Source organism: Pundamilia nyererei, unplaced genomic scaffold (assembly GCF_000239375.1).
Source record: "Pundamilia nyererei isolate P.nyererei 1_Seehausen unplaced genomic scaffold, PunNye1.0 scaffold00001, whole genome shotgun sequence".
Classification (NCBI taxonomy): domain Eukaryota; kingdom Metazoa; phylum Chordata; class Actinopteri; order Cichliformes; family Cichlidae; genus Pundamilia; species Pundamilia nyererei.
Genome location: NW_005187402.1, coordinates 8,655,336 through 8,675,076, shown reverse-complemented (window position 1 = coordinate 8,675,076; position 19,741 = coordinate 8,655,336). Strand labels below are relative to the sequence as shown.

Here is a 19,741-nt window from a genome sequence, read left to right as displayed (position 1 = left end):
TTGTTCAATAATAAAATTATTCCTCAAAAATACAACTTGCCTAATAATTCTGCACTCCCTGTATATGATAAGTTAAAAAAATGAATGTTATTTAGAAGAGCTTTACTGACCTTATGAAACTCTTCATGAAGCCCAGGGTGTCCCTCTTGATTCACCAAGCTGCTGTGCTACTGTTCTTGCAATTAGCTGCCATCAATACTTTTGCTAATGGGTATTTAATGTAATAATAGATTTCAGTACCAATTAGTGTCCAAGAATCCATTCTTTTGAGAACTCTGCTCAGTACCAGTGTTAGGGTCGTTAATCAACAAATATAATTATTACACCCACAGTTTTCTTAAAAGTAACACTGATTACATTACTTTCTTATTACTCCATAAAATGTTGTAAAGGGCGCTGTCTCATAATTACCAGTTAACAGTATAATCTTTAGTCCTACACACCAACACAAATCCCTGACCTAATGAGACCGCACATGGGGTCCTTCTTTTAGTATTTATGTTTGAACAGAGCCAACAAATGAAAACCAGTCGAAAAGAGACTTCAAAGCGATCGCCACAGTAATTCTACTTTAGAAACATGAACAGGTAAAAATGGAGGCTACAAACCTGACTGCTCATCACTGCCTGTGTTACCTGTTGAAGATCAGACTTTGACTGCTGGGCTGAAGTCGCCAAAAGCTCAACTTTAACATCATTCTGGGTTCTTGGCTAGCTTTGCGTTAGCATGCTGTCCGTGCAGATGCTTGCAAAGAGCCAAACTAATGTTAGCAGTATGAAGCTTGAAAAAAACAAAACAAATATTGTTTCTTTTTTTTTTAATTTTGCTTTAAGAAATGTCTTAAGCGTCGATTCTGGTGACAACAGACTAACAAAAAACCAAGCAACAAAGATCTGACATTAGCGTAGAGTAAAACACCTTTAGGCATATCACATCAGCATCTTGAGCACCATGAGCTGCAGCCTTTCAGTCTATGAATTTTAAATGTTAGCTAATGTCAACTCAGCAGCCAAAGGGGAGACTGAAAACACACATCTTAGCTTTCACTGTATGAGACTTACTAGGACTGACATTTAGTATTATAAGTCATAGCACAGCGATGGAGCCATTATCACTCAAAGTGAGTTGCAGTGAAAGTATTAATATTCATAGACTGTTGTTTCTTTAAACATACCTGTTTCTGACCTTGGCTTTAGAGTAAAAATATAGATTACTTCAAAATATATGTAAGCACAAATCACACATGACACAACTCACAAATAACACCAATGATTTCATATCATTGGTGTTAAATGTCCTTTTGATGGAGCATTGACCCTTGCAAGAAAGCTGTGCCGACTGAAACTCTTCCTGGACATTCCTTACTAAAACACTGATCTGTAACAATTACAGCTAATAGATTAGTAGACTGATGGAAAATTATCTTCCGTTCTAATAGTGATTGATTGTTAAATCAAACAAAATTGTTTGTCTTTGTATTCTTTCTAGTGGAATATCTTTGAGGTAAAACGAGTTGAACAAAACAAGATATTCAATTACTTTTTTTTCACTAATCTTAAAAATTAAAATTTAAAGAATAATCAGCCAACTGTTAAACTGTGAAGACTCAGTAAAGATTAATTTTATGAAGCCCTATGAGTTTAATGGTGCTTTGGATTCTGGGTTTCCATAGTTCAGAGAGAGGCTAAAAACTATTGCATCATTATTTGCTTGTCTTTCATATGCCTCGCAGTGAATGGTATGATATTTACAAACTCTGGGGAGCCTATCATTTTCCTCCTGCCTCTTCGTGTGTTGTGTGGCAAACTCTGCACTGGAAAGGTCAAATTTGGAGGAAGATGTTTATTAGAAACGTGTAGGTGTAGTTTTGCATTTAGGGCTCTCTGTCTGGGAGGTCTGAAGCAGGCAGAGACTGGATGAGGGTAAAGTCAAGGTCACCTTAGTTGTCAGGCTTGAAAGAAAACTGCAGTCTGCAAAATGCAGGCTTTCTTTCAGCTGCAGAACAAATGGCTGTGGGACCAGCTAGTGGATCGATGTGGAAGGGGTAAAGTGTACTAAAAAGAGGAATTACTGGAGGGGGAGACACACCAAGCACACTTCTCTTCAGTGTCACTGGGACATGGAATAATTGGCTAGTGGGCTTGTATGGACAGTACATCCTCTAAAGATAATAATCAAAAACCCAAAGAATATTATAAACCCCACAGTTTTAAAATGTTTCAAGGTGTCTATTAAAGATAAAATTAATAAAACCGTTCATAAAATGATAGCAGTTTAACCATAGCAGCTAAAAATAATGGTAAACAACAGTTGAAAATATTTTGAGGAGCCAAATGTGACAATAAATATCACCATATTATTTTCAGCACAGATCTACATAAAAAGTGTAGGCAGGTGAAAGAGCTAGCCCTGATTAAAGTTGAGCAGCAAATCATCTACCAACACCTCTAAAACTCACTAATTAATACACTGTAACCTATTTGTTAAAACTATCTGCAGAATTTGGTAGGTGGATTTAGTTAAATTAATTCTTTTTTACATGTATATATTTAAATCAATTGTTAACTCTTTCACCTGCCTACACTTTTTATGTAAATCTGTGCTGAAAACGATAAAGTGATATTTAGTTTCACATTTGGCTCCTCAAAATAATTTTTACCATTATGTTTATCTTAGATGCTATAATTTTATGAACCATTTTAATTATCTTTAATAGAAACCTTTGAATATTCTGAAATGGTATTTGGCTTTTTATTGATCTTTACATGACATACTATCCATAGATACACAATGTTTTAGGAGAGGAAGCAAATTTTTAGGAGAGGACAGAACAGGGAGAAAAGTTTGAATTGGACCAAAAATCAGTGGCAACAAGTCTTATAGAGTGAAAAATCTACATTTAATTTTTTTTTGTTTCAAAAAATATGTACACTAATAAGTTCACCAATATATATTGAGGATCTCTGGAGATAAACAGTGAGTTTCTACAGCCATACGTAAACACAGTGGAGGTACTGTCATGGTTTGGGGGTTTATTTCAGCCAATGATGTTAGAGATCTTGTTAAATTGATAAAAAGCATTTAACCTGAAAAGGATTTTGGAATACCATCTGGAAAGCATCTAATTTTCTTCATTTTTCAGCAGGACAATGATTCCAAACACAGCGCTAACTTAGTAAAAGCATACATAGATTGAATACTGAAGGCTACTTAAAGAAATTACAAGAAAGGTTTCTTAGGAGAGAGCTGGCTGAAAAGTAAAGGTGGTTGTAGACTAACAAATATAATGAACTATTGCTCTATCAACAAATTAGAAACCACTTCTGTCTCTTTAGATTTAGAGAAAGCATTTAACCAGTGTGGTGTGGGGTTGGTCTGTGGTCTGTGGCAGACTCGCTGTGTAAGATGGGTTGGCCCACACTGGGAATTCTGGTCTGTGCCTTGGCGGCTCGTGGGTGCCCGCAGGCCCGGGGTGGGGTGCCCAGGTGAGGGAGCAACTGTAGTTGTAATTGAATAGATGGCTGTTATTGTGGCTCAGCGTGCAGATCAGCCCCAAGACTTTGGACTGATATCCACACTCCAAAGTATAAAAAGCCTTCTCTTCAAGTAACGGTGTCATTATTGAGAACCCATAACAACATAAAGAAACAAGACAGAGGGTTGTGGGTCACGTAGGTCTCAGTGGGTAGACCCCATCATGTGCCTCTGCTGGCTGGTGACCTGCTCCTTGTTTTTAATGTCACTGTAGTCATCAAGGGAGGTGTTCACCCTCTCCACCACTCTCCACTGGATGCTGCTACCCCCCAGAGCGTGTGGTTGGATAAGCTGACATGGTCATTAACCCACTCCCTTGGTGATTTGGGGTGGCTTGGATCTCTTCCATGTCGGGGAAGCAGGGGGTGGTCTCTGCCAGGTACTGAGCGGTTCTGGGAGGCCTGAGAGTGTGGCCTTACATCTTCAGTACTCTTGGGGGCTGCAAATGGTCTGATTGAGGCTTCCCACCCTCATTTTCAAGTATATTTCGTAACAAAGACACATTCTCGCTTTCTTTCTCTCTCTGTCTCACACACACACACACACCAAAAGAAGATTGCTGATGTATGTACCTGTGCATTTTCACACACAGTGGCAGTTGGCGAAACATTGTGCATTTCTATTTGTACTTTCACTGAGCTGAAGTATTGTGTGTATAAATTCTGCAATATCAAAAGGACTTTTAAAAAGAACGTTTAATTTAACAACAAAATCTGTCCGTGTCACCTGGAGCAGCTGAGGGTGTTGCTGTCTGCCTAGTTAAAGAGGTTGAGGGGAAAGGTTTGTGTACTCTGGCTGGAGGTTCTGTGTGTCTCTGTCATCAATGTCTCGCTGTGCTCCATCCCAAGGTTGCCTCTTGTAGCCGTTGCCAGACTGGCTGCGAGCTCTAGGTTGCAGGCAGGTGGTGAGGTCTTTCTTTGCCCAGTTCCTGAGCAGGTGTGATGAGGCTTATGGCCAGAGTCAAGGTTAGCACACAGTGAAGGAAAGTGGAGCCACTTGGTTTGTCCAGCGAAAATGCAGCAGTGCAAAGAGTCCAAATTGGCTCGTGAAGAATTATCCTGATCTGTCTCGCTGTGATTTCACTGCAGTAAAAGTGTTGCAGAGAGCTATTTTCATGAAGCTTTGTGTCACTTAATCATTAGAAGGAGATTGATGGATTCTAACAGTCGTCTCTGGCTATTTCTGCATCATAATCAGCTCACTTCCCCTTTGTTTCTATTTCACTTTTCTTTGGTTTGTTCTTGTCTGTCTGACATTCAGCAGTGGTGGAAGTTTAAAGCCTTAATGATGGGGAGGCTGTCAGACCCACGCAAGCAGCTTGATGGCATGAGTGAAAGGCTTTGTGAGTTTGTGAAAAACACTAAAGATGTCTCTTCCCTTCGTGGGCAACCTTCAAATGTCCTCAAGGAGACGAGTGGTCTGTTTGATTTTTGAGTATGCTCAGTCCAAGCGAGGGAGGTTGTTCAATCATTTCCTACTGCTACCGCTACATAGGTCATGCACATAGGTTAGTTAAAATGATGCTATAATTATACTTAAAGCAGGAGAAACTGTTTCCCTTTTTTTTTTTTCCCAAAGACATTTTTTTGTGCCAAAATGCGTAGATGCAAGAGTGCTTTGCATCACTCTCTCCTGCTCTGTGGGAATGTCATAAACGACCCACTGTAACAAATATCCAACGTCCCCAGCCGAACACGCATGCACAAACAGATGATAAACTGACAGTTTGCTTTTGCAACGGAGCCAGAACATGTGCAAACATGCTGATTTTGCTGTAAACTTGTGTTGCTCTGTTTGTAGAGCGCAGATGAAAACGGAGACATGGTTGACAGGTTTTCTGCATGGCAGCCACTCAGAAGTCCATCCGCATAAGACTGCAAACTCATAAATAACAGACCTCACGAGGTCCGACTGAAAAAACCTGTCCAGCATGTAATGCACAGACAAGCCAGAGCTGTTTAGAGTTTCAGTATTGGATTTATCTGCAGGGCCAGAGCAAAAAAGAAAAAAAAGATGAAGAAAATCTAGAATAAAAGACAGCATATGGTTAGTACCACAGTGATGGAATGGCTTAGAACACCACTTACTATTTTCAGACAAACTGTGTGGGTTGAAACATGCTGTTATGCTCCAAAGGTGTGATATTTTCAAAGCAGGGAGAGATCTACATTTTACTCTCTCGCTACAAATTCTTTTGAAACATCTTTCTACCTTCTGTCCAGCAGCTACCGAGGACTCACGTCCCAGCGCCGTGAATGACTTAAAAGCGATCAAGGATGTTCCACGTTGCTGCTGTTTCTCTCTCATTATCAATTCCTCTTTAATGAACCCCCCCCCCAACAGTGCCCCTTCCGTGTTATTCCTTAGAAGATCTGCTTTGTCTAAACGTCTGTGGCGGCATCCTGCGTGCTCACGGGATGCCGCCGCGTTTACTCTGATTGCTGTAGTCACTTACATTAGCCCTGGCTCTTAACTCTCATCTCATGGGTGGTTTACTGTATCGATGTTTTTCTCCCATAGGTTGTAACCCTGGGGAAGAACAGCCGTGGTTACCACTACATTCTGGCCAATCTTGTGAGTAATAACTATGCTGCTCCCCTGGGGTGGGGGGTGTGGGGTGTGGGGAGGGGGACACCACCTTTTTTTCTGCATGGAGTCTAAGTCTCAGCCTTGGGCGCAAATGTGCATGGACAATAAGTGGATTAAAGGCTTTTATATAGGACTGTATATAGTTGTTTCTCTCTCTACATATATATATATATATAAGGCTTTCAATGTTTGTGCCTCATGCTTTATAAATCACAGTCCAGCAGTCACACTACATTGCAATTTTGCTTCAGTATACAGTCATATTTGAATATCAGTGAGCATCCTTAGCAATAAATAAACAGGATTTAACCTTTTTAACGATCCTTGGAGGGCAGCCATATTTTTTCCCTTCACTCTCGGGAATGTAATGTTCATTTAGCCTTGGTATTAGCATGAGCGTTTTTAAGTGAAAGGCCGGCCCCGCTCTCACTCGCTGATCTCCTGCTGCCATTTCTCCGAGTTTAGAAGATGTGATTATGCAGCAGTCAGACTCGTGTCCTTGCACAACATGACACAATTCTGCACTTAAAAAACAGTGATTTGACCATAAAAAGAAATAACTGTCATAGCTCCAGGGTCAAGAAGGAAATTTAAAGGCAGCTGGTGCAGCGTACGTTTTTAAAATGCATTAAAAAGTGTCAGGGGGGCTTTTTTTGTTGTTGTTTTTTAACATGGTAAGGCTTTCTGAATGAAACTAGGCCAGCTGGTTCAAGTAAAAAATTTAGACTCTACATGGTATGACACAAACTCTAAAGTATCTTCTGGCTGCTTGTGTATGTGAAAATGAATTCAGGTTCCACCGCAAAGTGTGAAGAGAAACATTTGCTTCAGTGTAATTGCAAACACATGCTGCTCTCTCCGACAGCACAGGATCCTTAATAAAATGCACCTTGCGCGCTGCCAGAATGGCTGCTAATATTTTGTGGAGCTTTGCCCCGGGTTATATTAAAAAACCTCAAAGAAAAACAAGTTACATGAGTCTCATCCTCCCCCGTTTCTCTTTTGTCTCGTCTCAGGGATTTTCTAATGTGAGCCTGGACAAAGTCTTCGCCGGTGGAGCCAACATTTCAGGGTTTCAGATAGTCAACCCTGAGAACCCGATTGTGCAGCAGTTTATTCAGCGCTGGGAGCGGCTAGATGAAAGAGAATTCCCAGAGGCCCGAAACGCCCCTCTGAAGGTGCTATGCTTGCAAGGCCTTTCATTGTGCATGCGGAGTGCAACGATCATCCTTTCTAAAGTGCTGTCTATTGGTTCTTCTCCTCTCATCCTCTGTTTGCCTTTGTCATTCTCTTGTCTTTCCCACCCTTTGCTTCCTCTGTCTTAGCGTTGCATCCCTCAGAGCAATCGATATATTGATAGGCAGCGCAAGCCAAGGTTATATTGCTGCTTCAATTTACATCTAATTAAACAATGATCAAGAAAGAAATGGATTTTGAATGGCATTTAATTAGATTTTGTCACGGTGCGCTGGTCAACAAACAAGTGGCTCTAGCCTCCGTGGTGAAAAGGTCAGGCGAAGTTGGAAGGGAAGTGCGTGGGAGATAAAATCATGCATTAATTCTCTATTTAATTCTCCCCGCTAAAAAGTTTTCAAAGAGGTCCTGACCCTTACAGAAGTCCTGGCTTTTCTAATCCAATCTATCTAATCTAGCTATTTTTAGCATGAGCAAGCTGTCAGAGGTTTCGCCAGCGCCGCCCAGACTGACCCGCCTGGCAAGTGCTGAAATGCAAGTCATGAGAGCAACATATAGGCTGAACAAATTACACCAGGATTTTCTCATTTTAACAGCTTTATTAAAAAAGCAGCAGTCTTTTTTTATTGATTTGTTTTTACCTCACACCAATTCAGCGTGTCTTTAGCTGTTTTGTTGTTTGACGTGCGTGTGTGTCTGTGTGCAGTACACTTCAGCTTTGACTCACGATGCAATCCTGGTGATAGCAGAGGCCTTCAGGTACCTGCGGCGCCAACGTGTGGATGTCTCTCGTCGAGGCAGCGCCGGAGACTGCCTAGCCAATCCCGCTGTACCTTGGAGCCAAGGCATAGACATCGAGAGAGCTCTCAAAACGGTAGGGTGGGGGCGGGGAAAATGGAAAGCGAGTGGCAAGCTAAAAACTAAAGAAAAGGCTGGAGGAAGCGAAGCACAAATAGCAAGTGAGAGAGTGATAAAGATGGAAAGTGACAGAGAGAAGGGAAGAGAGTGTAGAGCTATTCTCCTCCCTCTGCCTGCAGATATCTCTGCACAGAGCTCACTCAAAAATCCAGGCCCTCATTACCATAAAACTACATCTTTTATTAAAGCGTATCCAGTTCATCATTTGATTAACAGACAGCATGCACTTCAATAGCTCCGTGGACTCCAAGTGCCTTAATGCCAGCTACAGTATGCAACCTGGGTTATAACTACTGCACATTCCACTGTGTCTTTCTGTCTGCCCATTAGGTCCAAGTACAGGGGATGACTGGGAACATCCAGTTTGACAACTATGGCCGCAGGACCAATTACACCATAGATGTTTACGAAATGAAAACAGGTGGGCCGAGGAAGGTAAGAGAGGCCGGTGGCTGTCATCTATCAAATGTGACGTACAGACCTGATCAAAAAAACAAAAAACATTTCATCTCTCTCTTTAAAAAATCTAACAGCTGGCACACATCAAAATCATGGAATCTGGCCAAAGTGTAATTTATAAATGATTTATTTCTCGGCTCTAAAAGAACAAAACTCAGTGACTGTTGGTCACATGTTGCCTCGAGCCATTTAGAGACTAATGCATGATTGTGCAGAAGTGGAAAACATTTTGAAGCAAGCCTGTACTGCCATTTATTAAAGTACTGAGGGCCAGGTGGGACCAGCAGGGCTGAGAGGACAGCAGAGAGTAATGCTGATTGCCTTTCTCCACCTCTGTTAGGTAGCAGCACTGATGAGCTATGCAGAGTATTACAAGCCCCACAAATCAGTCGTAGCCTGCAATCTGATAGCTAAAGCTGTCCTATCAAAAGAATGATAGAGAACTATTTCGTTGCTGTAGGATAGCACAGATTTGATATTTGGTCCTCTTCTGACAGTAATTACCATTCAAATAACCAATTACTGTAAAGGAGGATCCAAGAATTCCTCTGGCTCCTCTTCAAAATGCTAATTCCCAGTGGTACATTCACATTATAACCAGCACCATATGATGACCTCTGGTTTTATTTCATAACCTCTCTGAGTTCCAAGAGACAGCTGTGAATTTCTCGTTAGCTGGATAAGTGTGGGCTCAGTGTGATGTGATGTGTGATTATGCCGCCTGCCTCCCAGGCCTCTAAAGCCCACACTTCAATTAGCATTGCAAAGCCCTCACAGCTATCCCTACACTGTCAAACAGAGGAGGAGAGAGCGGGGAGAGGGGCCGGGAGAAAGGAGGTCAGCGGGAGAGAGTGAGGGAGCGAGGGAAGACGAGACAAGTCGGGCAGGCTGGGCGGCACTTTGTCATGGACCTGGAGCCCCAGTCACCCCAGTGACAGTTTCGAGGATGAAGGTTCTTAGCTGTGACTGTCACGATTGATGCATGGGCTGATATCTGTCCCAGCTGCTAGGGGGTGAGATCAGGACAGTGCCACTGGAGCAACACTCCGTGACACAGGTCCCAGCAGCCGTGTCCCTCGAGCAAAGTGTCTCAAATATCACTCAAGGACTAGAGAGCCTGGAATAAGCATTTAATAACGTCCAGCACCGCCCCGCCCGCCACCCCAAATCACCCAGTCTGCCAAGTGCACTTAATACAGCCACAGCTGTAACGATCGGGAGCTCAATTCTGAGGCGTCTGCTGCTTTCTAGCGCCCCCACTTGGTGCTCAGTCTCTGCTGTACACCTGTTTGTCCCAAACATGAAAGATCTCATGCAAAAGAGAAAAAAAAGAAAAGGAAAAGAAAAAATGCAGAGCAGATGTGAAGGAAAGAAAAATCCAAGCCAGCAACAGTTAGACTTTTGGCAATAACATATGCAACACGTTTCATCACGAGCCAGAGCAGCCATTATTTCAGACGGGCAAACAAACACTTGACATTGGTTTGACTTAAGCATCTGTAGAGCAGAATGCAGAGTAACTACAGCGGCAGGACAGAGTAAAACTGAGGAGCCACTGCAATATTATGCTAGATTATTAAACGTGTATGCGGTTCACAGGTTTGAATATCAATTATTTACCATAAAAAGGTGGAAGGGATTGAAGTTGCCATTTGCTCACGGATTGCAAAGGAGCAATTGGGTATCTGAATTTCGGGTGGATCGTAAAAGGCAAAAGTCCCTCTGTAATCACGTCCGTTATCTGCACGTTGAATGCAGAAATGTAAACGCAGCATTCTATGCCCAGAAAACTGTACCTGTTTATCTGGTCTGTTTTAGTACTCTGCTCATGTGGTTGAACATCAGGGCAGAGGCAGCAAGTCTCTGGGGAAAGCTTCGTTGTTTCAATGAGCTCTGCAGCGCTGCATTTCCCTGTAATATTTGTTCATTTCCCTTCTGTATGCTCACTTATATCTGGACCGTGGGCCGGAGTGCATCACTAACCGCTGTTTTCTCTTTGCAGATCGGATACTGGAATGAGTACTCGCGGTTTGTAAATATTATGGATCTGCAGGTCTCCAACGACTCCTCAGTGGAAAACCGAACGATTGTGGTCACTACTATTATGGTACACTTTCCACGCAATTTTAAATGTTTCACGTATTCTGCCACTCAAGGTCATGGTGTTGATTCCAATGAGTGATACATTCTGTCCTGGGCGGGTAGAACCACATCTTTCTTGTGTTGCTTTCCATCCACTCACTACACGTTGAAACAGTCGATCCGGCTTGGAGGAGTGTTTCAACTGTATCCGTGTGGGTGTCAAAGCATTTTGATTTTCCATACTTCAGTGGCCTGTCGTAGCAGTGACATCACAATAATGGTATAAATGATTATGGTTGACTCCATCAGTTACAAAAAAAAAAAAAAAAGCATACAAATGCATACGTAAGTAGACCTGTCTGTCCTCATCAAGTAAATGTTCAATGACACTTGGGATAGACTTGCCGCAGAATGACTACAGAATGATACTGCAATGGTTTCCCAGGTGGGGCAAAGCAAAATAAACAGTATTGGATGGGGATGATGAGAAGGTGCTGTATTTCTTTTCCCTTGTTATCTCCCCTTCAATCTATTTTGTATTGCTCCTGCTATGTGTTCTGTGTTGAAGTATGCACAGCTTGTTAGCCTTTTAAACGGAGGATCATGTTCGAGGCACTTTCACAAAGGAACATATAATCACCAAATATATTTTCGATTTCTTTTCTTTAAACTGGATTTAGTAGGTAAATATTTCGGGCTTATTGGACGGCTCCCATATTTACTGACTGTTTAATGGCATTCTAATTACCTGTTCTCCGCAAACAAACGCTTCAAAATGACAAAGAAAAACGTTTGGAAAAGTGATAAGTGTCCATGGGATTTATGCAAAGCTAGATCTTCATCTGTATTCCGAGCCGTAAGCCGGCGTCACTCAATAGCAAGAGGAAACATTTAACATCTCCAGGTGAAAAATACAGTCAGGAGGCAAACACGTGTTAACAAGCAGAAAATACTCAATGGATCCAAGGTTAGGGGATACGTTCAGCACAGAACAAACAAACCATTGCTCTCCTACTTGCACTCTAATTGTGTGTGGCTGTAATGACAATGCCTGCTCTCCTGAGCAGTCCTATTGTTTGATAATGATGATGATGTGCTCAGTAAGAGAAAAGACGAGCTGCACCGGCATTTTGAAAAGGAGAGGAACACTAGCACGCTCCTGCTCTCCTGATCTAGTTATTTTATTTTACAGAGTACTCGTTTGCTCTTTTTTTTCCTAGATAGCAAACAACAGCTTTTTATAATCATTTTATTTCATATTATGGTTTTTTTTTGGTTTGGTTTTTTTGGAATGAAACAGCCTTTAACTGCGCATTGATGCAATGTGCTTGAATATGTCGAGATACTATGGGCACTCTCTGATCCCTCTCCTGTCACTGGCATTTACTTATGAAACCCATTCCCATCCTCACCCACCTCTGAGCTGACCCACACCTTGCCTACCAATGACTCCCAGCCCAGCTTACTCTGTGAAAGTGAAAAACTTTTCTTTTTTCTAAATTATTTCCCATTGAAACGATTATCCTCTTTGTCATTGACCCCCTTTATTACGGCCTTGGGCTCAAAAATGGGTTGGGTACATTGGCCTTGGTGTCTGCTGGCTGCCACCGCTTGATGAAAGCAGTGTGAACACTCGGTCACGCTGCTGTTATCAGTGCGTATTTGTGCATTCGCAGGGCATCATCTGTGTATGCACGACTGCATGGATGTGGTTATAGCAGCTTCTCATATTCTGTGTGTGTGCGGGAGTGCGTGCGTGCACGGAGTTATGTGAGAGCGTGCATGCATACATCTGTATAATGGAATCTGTGCGATGGCATGGGAGTGAATAAACCAGCGTGTGTTTGAATCAACAGGAAGCTCCTTATGTGATGTACAAGAAAAATTATATGCATCTGGAGGGGAATGACAGATATGAAGGCTACTGCGTCGATTTAGCATCTGAGATTGCCAAACATGTTGGAATTAAGTACAAACTGTCTATAGTAATGGATGGAAAGTACGGAGCCCGAGACCCTGAGACCAAGACGTGGAACGGGATGGTGGGTGAACTGGTCTATGGGGTGAGTACTGGGAGTCTCACTGATTACATGACAGTTTGCAAGGAACTTCAACATGAGAGGAGATCTCATTTTTCTATCTTAAGGTTATCACCAACCCATAGTGAACTCATCAGCTCTCGCCCAGTGCAAAAGCCTAATGCTGGCCCAGGAAGCTCAGCTGTGAGTGAATTTGTCAAATGCAGCCTGAAGCATTGGGGAGTTGGTGATCATCTTGAGATGGAGAAAATGAAATCATTTCTCAGTGCTGTTCATTGCAATTAATGCTCTTTGCTTTAGCCTGAAAATCCTAACTCTCTTGCAGGCGATACCGAGGTAGGTGGAAGGCAAAAGAAGGAGTCCATATGGCAAACACACTGTAATCACTTTGATGAATGAAAGAGTGTATGCCTTTGAAGTGATTGTGTAATTACGCTCAATGTTTCATGTGTATGATGAATACGCCGCATTGTAAATTCACAGCTGAGAAAATCTGCTTTAGAATCAACAGCTAAATTGTGGCTTGCGGTTTGGAACAACAAGATCCATATGTGGCGCGCTCCATAAACGTTGAACCTCTCACATTAGCGAAGGGTCACACCGTGTTTTACATCTGACGGCGCCCGGGCCCGTGCGACACCTCCAGCAATACAAAATTGCCTCCCCTCCCGTCGCCACATCGAACCCCACCGACCCGCTCACCCCTCTCCAAGGCCACAGCGGTTGAGCGGGGGCCAAATGCAAAATGCATGAGGGTTTGGCTTCCTCATCTGTTCAATTTCCTAACTATCAGCTTGAGAGATTGCCTGGTTTGATGTGCTATCGCCACCAAATTATCTTTCAAATGGGAAAAGACCACTCCTTGCAGATGGAAGGGGAGGAGGCGGGGAGAAAAAAAAATCTTCCAATCACATCTCTGTCAAGTCTTTCCAGGCCTGTAATTTTACAGCAGGTGGGTCGGGACTAATAGTTTTGTACGTTTTGACCTTTTGACCAGTAAATTAATTTGATTTTAGTTGTCTTTTAAAGGTTAGGCCCGAGGCTGCTCTTTATTGCTTTGTTTCCCTCACCATTGATTGAGTGCTGCTTACGCCCGCACCCCGGATTAAATGGTTATAGCTGCTCGCAACGTTGTGTTGACAGGGCAAAGAAAACAGTCGTGTTTATCGGCTCTATTTGTGTTGCTCCTCGGCTGACCTTGTAAGAAACATTTTCTGCCTCCTGCTGATTCAGTCCAATGTTTTCTCGGTTTCGCCGCGAAAAAAAGAGAAAAAAACAACAACAGCTCAGGCCGATATGAAGAATCGTCTTCTGCGTATTGTCTGCTTTGAAGAGGAGCAGTTATTTAATTAATCACATACACAAGCTGCAGTAACACTGTTGAACATGATTAATTATTTTCTTCTGCCTTTACAGAGAAACCCATTGTGATTTCTAAAAAGGCAGCACCACCTCCGTGGATGTGTTTTGATAATATAATGTGATTGAAGCAGCAGAGCAAAGGAGGGGGATAAAGAGAAACAGCTTGGGAAAAAAAAAAGAAAAAAAAAAGCTAATGCCAGAATAAACAGTTTGGGAAACCCGGCGTGCTGAATGCCATGTGATGAAGTGTACACAGGGAGGGCTCGCAGATTTCTCTATGCAGCAACCTGTTTACATTTCGCAAATTAAAAGTTAACAGTTCTAATTAGCATGCGCACTTAACACTTAATTTTGCCTTGTGTTTGATTGCAAACAGTTTGTTTTGATTCATTTAGCGCTCCAAGTGTTGGCTAATATCCCAGGTCACGACAAAACACACGGCGCAAATGTGACCGTGTTTTCTCTCTTTGTGTGTGTGACTGTGCATGTGTGTGTGTTTGTGTGTTTTTCAGCCTGTCTTCCAATGTGGTGGCTCATTTATGAAAATGATATGTATAAAATGCATAATAAAATATTGTTGTTTTATATCCCCCTCAGCTCCAGCCATTCAAACATAAAGAAAAGAAATAAATAAATAACCTCTTTCTTTATGCAGGTCATAACTAACACTTGCTGTGCATGTCCCTGTTTCCAGAGAGCAGATATAGCCATTGCACCTCTCACCATTACACTGGTGCGAGAAGAGGTGATAGACTTTTCCAAGCCATTTATGAGCTTGGGCATCTCCATTATGATAAAGAAGCCGCAAAAGTCCAAGCCCGGTGTTTTTTCCTTCCTGGACCCTCTGGCCTATGAAATCTGGATGTGTATAGTGTTTGCCTATATCGGGGTGAGCGTGGTCCTGTTCCTGGTCAGTCGGTTTAGTCCTTATGAGTGGAACCTCGAGGAACAGGATGAGACCAAAGACCCTCAGACTCCCCCCGATCCTCCCAATGACTTTGGCATCTTCAATTCTCTCTGGTTCTCGCTGGGCGCCTTCATGCAGCAGGGCTGTGACATCTCCCCCAGGTGGGTCAGCTCCAGTAGACACAAGGAGTGGACAGCAGATGAAAATAGAAAAACAAATCTGATGACTACATGAAATCTTAATTTTCTGTTCTTCTCCTTTTAGGTGTTCATTGCTTGTGCTAATTTTGCATTCGTTGCAGCTATCATATATGCAATGTCAGTGTCAGTGAGCGTACGATGAAATATTTATCACCATAGTAGACAGATCAATACGTTCCACAGGCTGTGAAATGCCTTTTGAACCCTGATTGTTTCACAAGCAAATAAAGACTTGGATTGGAGTACATTTAAACAACTTGCCTTTACTTGTTCCGTGGAAATGTGCTGTTTCAGAGTGCTGATGCAGCACCAGGTTGCCGTTAATGATTTACATGGAAATTCTGATGACTGATGCAATTAGGTACATTAAACACAACTGGCAGATCTTAGCTGGTTGATGGCCACCACATGCCACCGTGTAATTACATCCCGTGTTTCCCTGTCGTCAACCCCTCTCTCGCAGGTCTCTGTCAGGCCGAATTGTTGGCGGTGTGTGGTGGTTCTTCACCCTCATCATCATCTCCTCCTACACAGCCAACCTGGCTGCCTTCTTGACAGTTGAAAGAATGGTCTCTCCTATAGAAAGTGCCGAAGATCTGGCAAAGCAGACAGAGATAGCATATGGCACTTTGGACTCAGGCTCCACTAAAGAGTTCTTTAGGGTGAGTAGTGTCAAGAAACTGCTTTATGCACGCATACACACACACAGCACAACACTAATCAGCCAGCGGCTCCTTTTTCTTTCAGCTCAAATGGCAAATAATGCATTTGGTTTAAATATTTTGCACTCAGGCGTTCTGAATCATAAAAAACTGCTCTGTGCAATGTCCTTGATCAACTCCTCCTTGCAACTTTTCCATTTTGTACCTTTAGTGCAGCACTCTTGACCTGCACAAGATTGCTCCAAATGAGGCGTGTTGACACAGAAGCAGTTCTTGAACTCTTATGACACAAACGTGAAATTTATGCAGTACTACTGCAGTGTGCAACCTTGAGGCACGGGGCCTGTCAGCAGAAAGCGTGGTAACAACACGGAAGACTCAGAGGTGATAAAAACAGGAGGCTAATCAAAGTACCCACATCAGACTCAAACTCAGAAGGGTCAGTTCATGAAGTGTAATTAGCTAGCTGGCCATGGCAGGCAAATTGGACCTGATGAAGAAGAGCCCTGTAGGTCAAACAGAGCAGTCTGAAAGACATTTTAGAGGGAATAAGCAATATGTCCGTCGGTGTGAGAGACTAAGCAGGCAATTAGGTTATAAATGAACTAAAATCTGAAGCAAAAGTGTATTAGTCTGCGAAAGGCTACACAGCAGTTAGACAGTGCTCATATCTGAGACAATCAGGCTTCTGATGTGAAACGCAGAGATGGCTAAAGCTCATGGCTGTGGCTACACTAGCAGTCCAGTGTTGAAAAAGCATTAACGAAACAGCACTCAGCCTGTGATGACGAAAAGGCAATATGACAGTCTTTTATCTTACGCTCCCTCATTACTCATCAGCAGGAGAGAAACAATTCATATGTTTCACAGCTGCAGCCTGTTGGCAGAAAGAGCACTTCATTTGTATTACCCCTGGGTTGCGTTGCTCACGACAACAAAATGCAAAGTCAAATCTGTGCTTTTTTTTTTTGGGGGGGGGGGTTTAAAACAAAGAAGGGAAAGATAGTGTCTGCACAGCTTAATGTTTAAAACCCTTTTCTTTTTAAGTCTGCAAACTCTGGGGCTGTTTAAAAAAAGGAGGCTGCACTCAACGGTAACATCGCACATTCTAGGACACATGGCGCATGACCGCATCTTTTTTTAATTCTCTATACACCACCTCATAAATCTGTCATCACTTTCCCTTTCACCAGAGATGCCGCGCAGGTGTGTAAACAGTGTACTATACGCCTTTGTGTCACACACATGACGGATGCCAGTTACAAATTAGCTTTAGAGTCGAGCCACCGAAGGTCTGCTGGTAGGAACTGTCTGAGAAGTGGTCGGGAAGTCTGGAGTTTTCTTGTGTTCTGTATAATGAGCGTCCTAGATACATCCCCGAGTCTTCAAATAGGAAATGACATGTGTGAGCTGCTCTTCCAAGGGACTTTTAATTAAAGCTGTAGAAAGCTGACAAGGAAAAAAACACACTGATTAATCGGAGTTCAAGTTCTATTTCAGATCTGTTTTCAGGAAATACATTCAGGCTTAATTAGACCCATACGGCATCAACCAGCTGGAAATTTTAAATCAAGTCCAAATTTTCAAACAAGACATATGTCATCATCTCTGACACTGCTGGCCTTGAATTTTTCATGATTTCACCTGGTTTATTTTCCAGAGCTCCCCGACAAAGAGGAACAGTGCTGCAAAACATATTTATTACCTTTTTAGTGCAAAGAAATACATAAAAAAGAATATTGCTTGTGGTAATAAGCTACCAAGCTCTCTAACTCCTGTGTGGATTTTAATGTATTAATATTAGTTGAATTATCCCATTATCTACTGGAGTTCAGACATTCCTCCAAGGCTGTTTTCCTCTGTGCCTGATAAATTGACACAGCTGACAGTGTGGCAATATTGCCATCGCTGTATACACCTATGACAGAAATTTTAGAAAAGCTGCAGAGGAATTTTCAAAGAGCGGTGTCAGAGTCTGCTGATTCTGCTGCCCACAACAAGCTAGGACAGCTGGCCTGGGAGTCCGCTGACGTGCCCAGCGGAAGCCTGACTGGCTCTAGGCGCTTGGCACCGCCTCTGCCCGTTCTTGGCTCGTCTTCCCAAGACTACCCTGCTTGTTTGGGCACCCTTCTCTCCTCGGTCCTCTGTCTTCAGCCCGTCTGCTGCATTACCTTGAGACAGTGGCGGGATAGCTTCAAGCTTTGTAATGCTCTTCCTCAACACAGCAGCTGTCATGCTCTACTGCACTGCTGTGGTTTGTTTCATCATTTGAATTCCTGTCATGGATCTTTTCATGCAGCCAGTTGAATATTTGGGTTTTGGATGATTAGAAAATGATGAGTTGTACCAGCGAGGCCATGTTTATCCTCTTGATGAGGTTTTATTCCATCAGAAAGGCTTGGCTCGGTTACATTTCCAAATGTACATGGAGGCAGAAGCTGGATCATAATAACGGCCGGGATGATAAAATGAGCTGATGTGGCTGTTTAATTATGTGTAAAGACTGGGGTGAGACCATCAAAGACAACCACACTGCTGTCCCTTCATGCACCTCATTTAACAGTGTAATAATGAAAGAATGATAATTGCACAGAGAAATGAGAGTGCAGCATTGTTTTCTATTGTCCTCATAAGACTGCACATTACCCGCAAGCCTCAAGAGCGAACATCATGCATCTTACTGATCAGCAGGTGTGTTGGAGATGAGAGCAGCAGCTTGAGTGCAGTCACCAATGCATTTTACTAAGCATGAAAATCAATTTCACGTCTCAGCTACTGTGGTACAGACACGGTGGCTTCAGCAGGGTCCAACGCAATGTTTAATAAGCAGCTTTTCTTTTTTTATGCAGAGTAGACCTGCATTAGGGCACGGTAGCACGAAGAAGAGCAGTCAAGGAGATTTATGCAAGAAATTCTTAGGTTGCCCTGCAGTCATATGCAGCGCATTGTAACACAACTCCCCGAGCTCTTGTCACTTTGTGTTTCAGTACAGTGTCGGGTAAAGGGGTGGCTCCTATAAAGATTAGAGGCTGTTTGCATAAAAGGGAAAGCTGACAATAGTGTCTAGCGCAAGATAGGCATAACCTCTGAGGAAAAACACCATACTCTGAGGGCCCAGGCGAACTTTAGATCAGCGGCAACAGCGGGCGCGAGAGCGGTTATTGGAGTCCAGCAACGAGCATCAAAGACGAGCAATTGGTATTCAGGGTGTAGCATGTGGCACTTCAATGACAAAGTACACCCCCAGAGCCTCAACTTTCATCTCTGCATACTTGAGATACAGGTAGTCCTGGCACACAGGATATTGGAGGAAAGTGGTGATGTCTACAAACAAAATGGAAGTGAAGTAAAGTCGAATGAAATGTAGTGGCGGTGTGTTTGGAGATGGCCTTTAAGATACACAAGCAGTGGAGCGTATGTAGGGGAGGCTATAATGAAAGCAGCCGGCCACGCCGAAGGAAGAATAAAAAACAGGTTGCGGTTCGAAGGGCAGTGGACAGCATTCTGGAAACGCTGCGTAATTCCAAATCAATACAGATTAAGCGGTTATTTAGAACAGAGAGGTCAGTTTCTTTGACTTTGAACTTCAAACACGTGTTTCTCCTTGAACAATTTAATGACATTATTAGCAATATTGCAATAATAGAATCTTCAGCTGATTTCAAGGAGAAGTGATCTTCAAAACACAGAAATGTAAACCTTCTTCACCTTTGTTTTCTCTTCCTCTGCATCACAGAAGACTTTAAAGACTGTTTTCAGGCCAATAAGCATTCTCTAGATTGCAAAGAGATACTT

General features: G+C 42.7%; 1 protein-coding gene across 4 annotated transcripts in view; it reads left to right on the top strand.

Moving 5' to 3' along the window:
• gria3b (glutamate receptor, ionotropic, AMPA 3b) overlaps window positions 1-19,741 on the top strand; it is a 91,630-nt gene that overhangs the window by 53,886 nt on the left and 18,003 nt on the right. For all 4 annotated transcript variants that reach the window (XR_311383.1, XM_005719706.1, XM_005719707.1 and 1 more), the window contains exons 5-12: window positions 6,055-6,108; window positions 7,140-7,301; window positions 8,024-8,191; window positions 8,566-8,670; window positions 10,697-10,801; window positions 12,633-12,839; window positions 14,872-15,245; window positions 15,748-15,946. Coding sequence is in view for 3 of the 4 variants with exons in the window: in XM_005719706.1 (XP_005719763.1) it covers window positions 6,055-6,108; window positions 7,140-7,301; window positions 8,024-8,191; window positions 8,566-8,670; window positions 10,697-10,801; window positions 12,633-12,839; window positions 14,872-15,245; window positions 15,748-15,946 (1,374 nt within the window). In the remaining variant the exon portion in view is untranslated. The remainder of the gene's footprint in view (window positions 1-6,054; window positions 6,109-7,139; window positions 7,302-8,023; window positions 8,192-8,565; window positions 8,671-10,696; window positions 10,802-12,632; window positions 12,840-14,871; window positions 15,246-15,747; window positions 15,947-19,741) is intronic.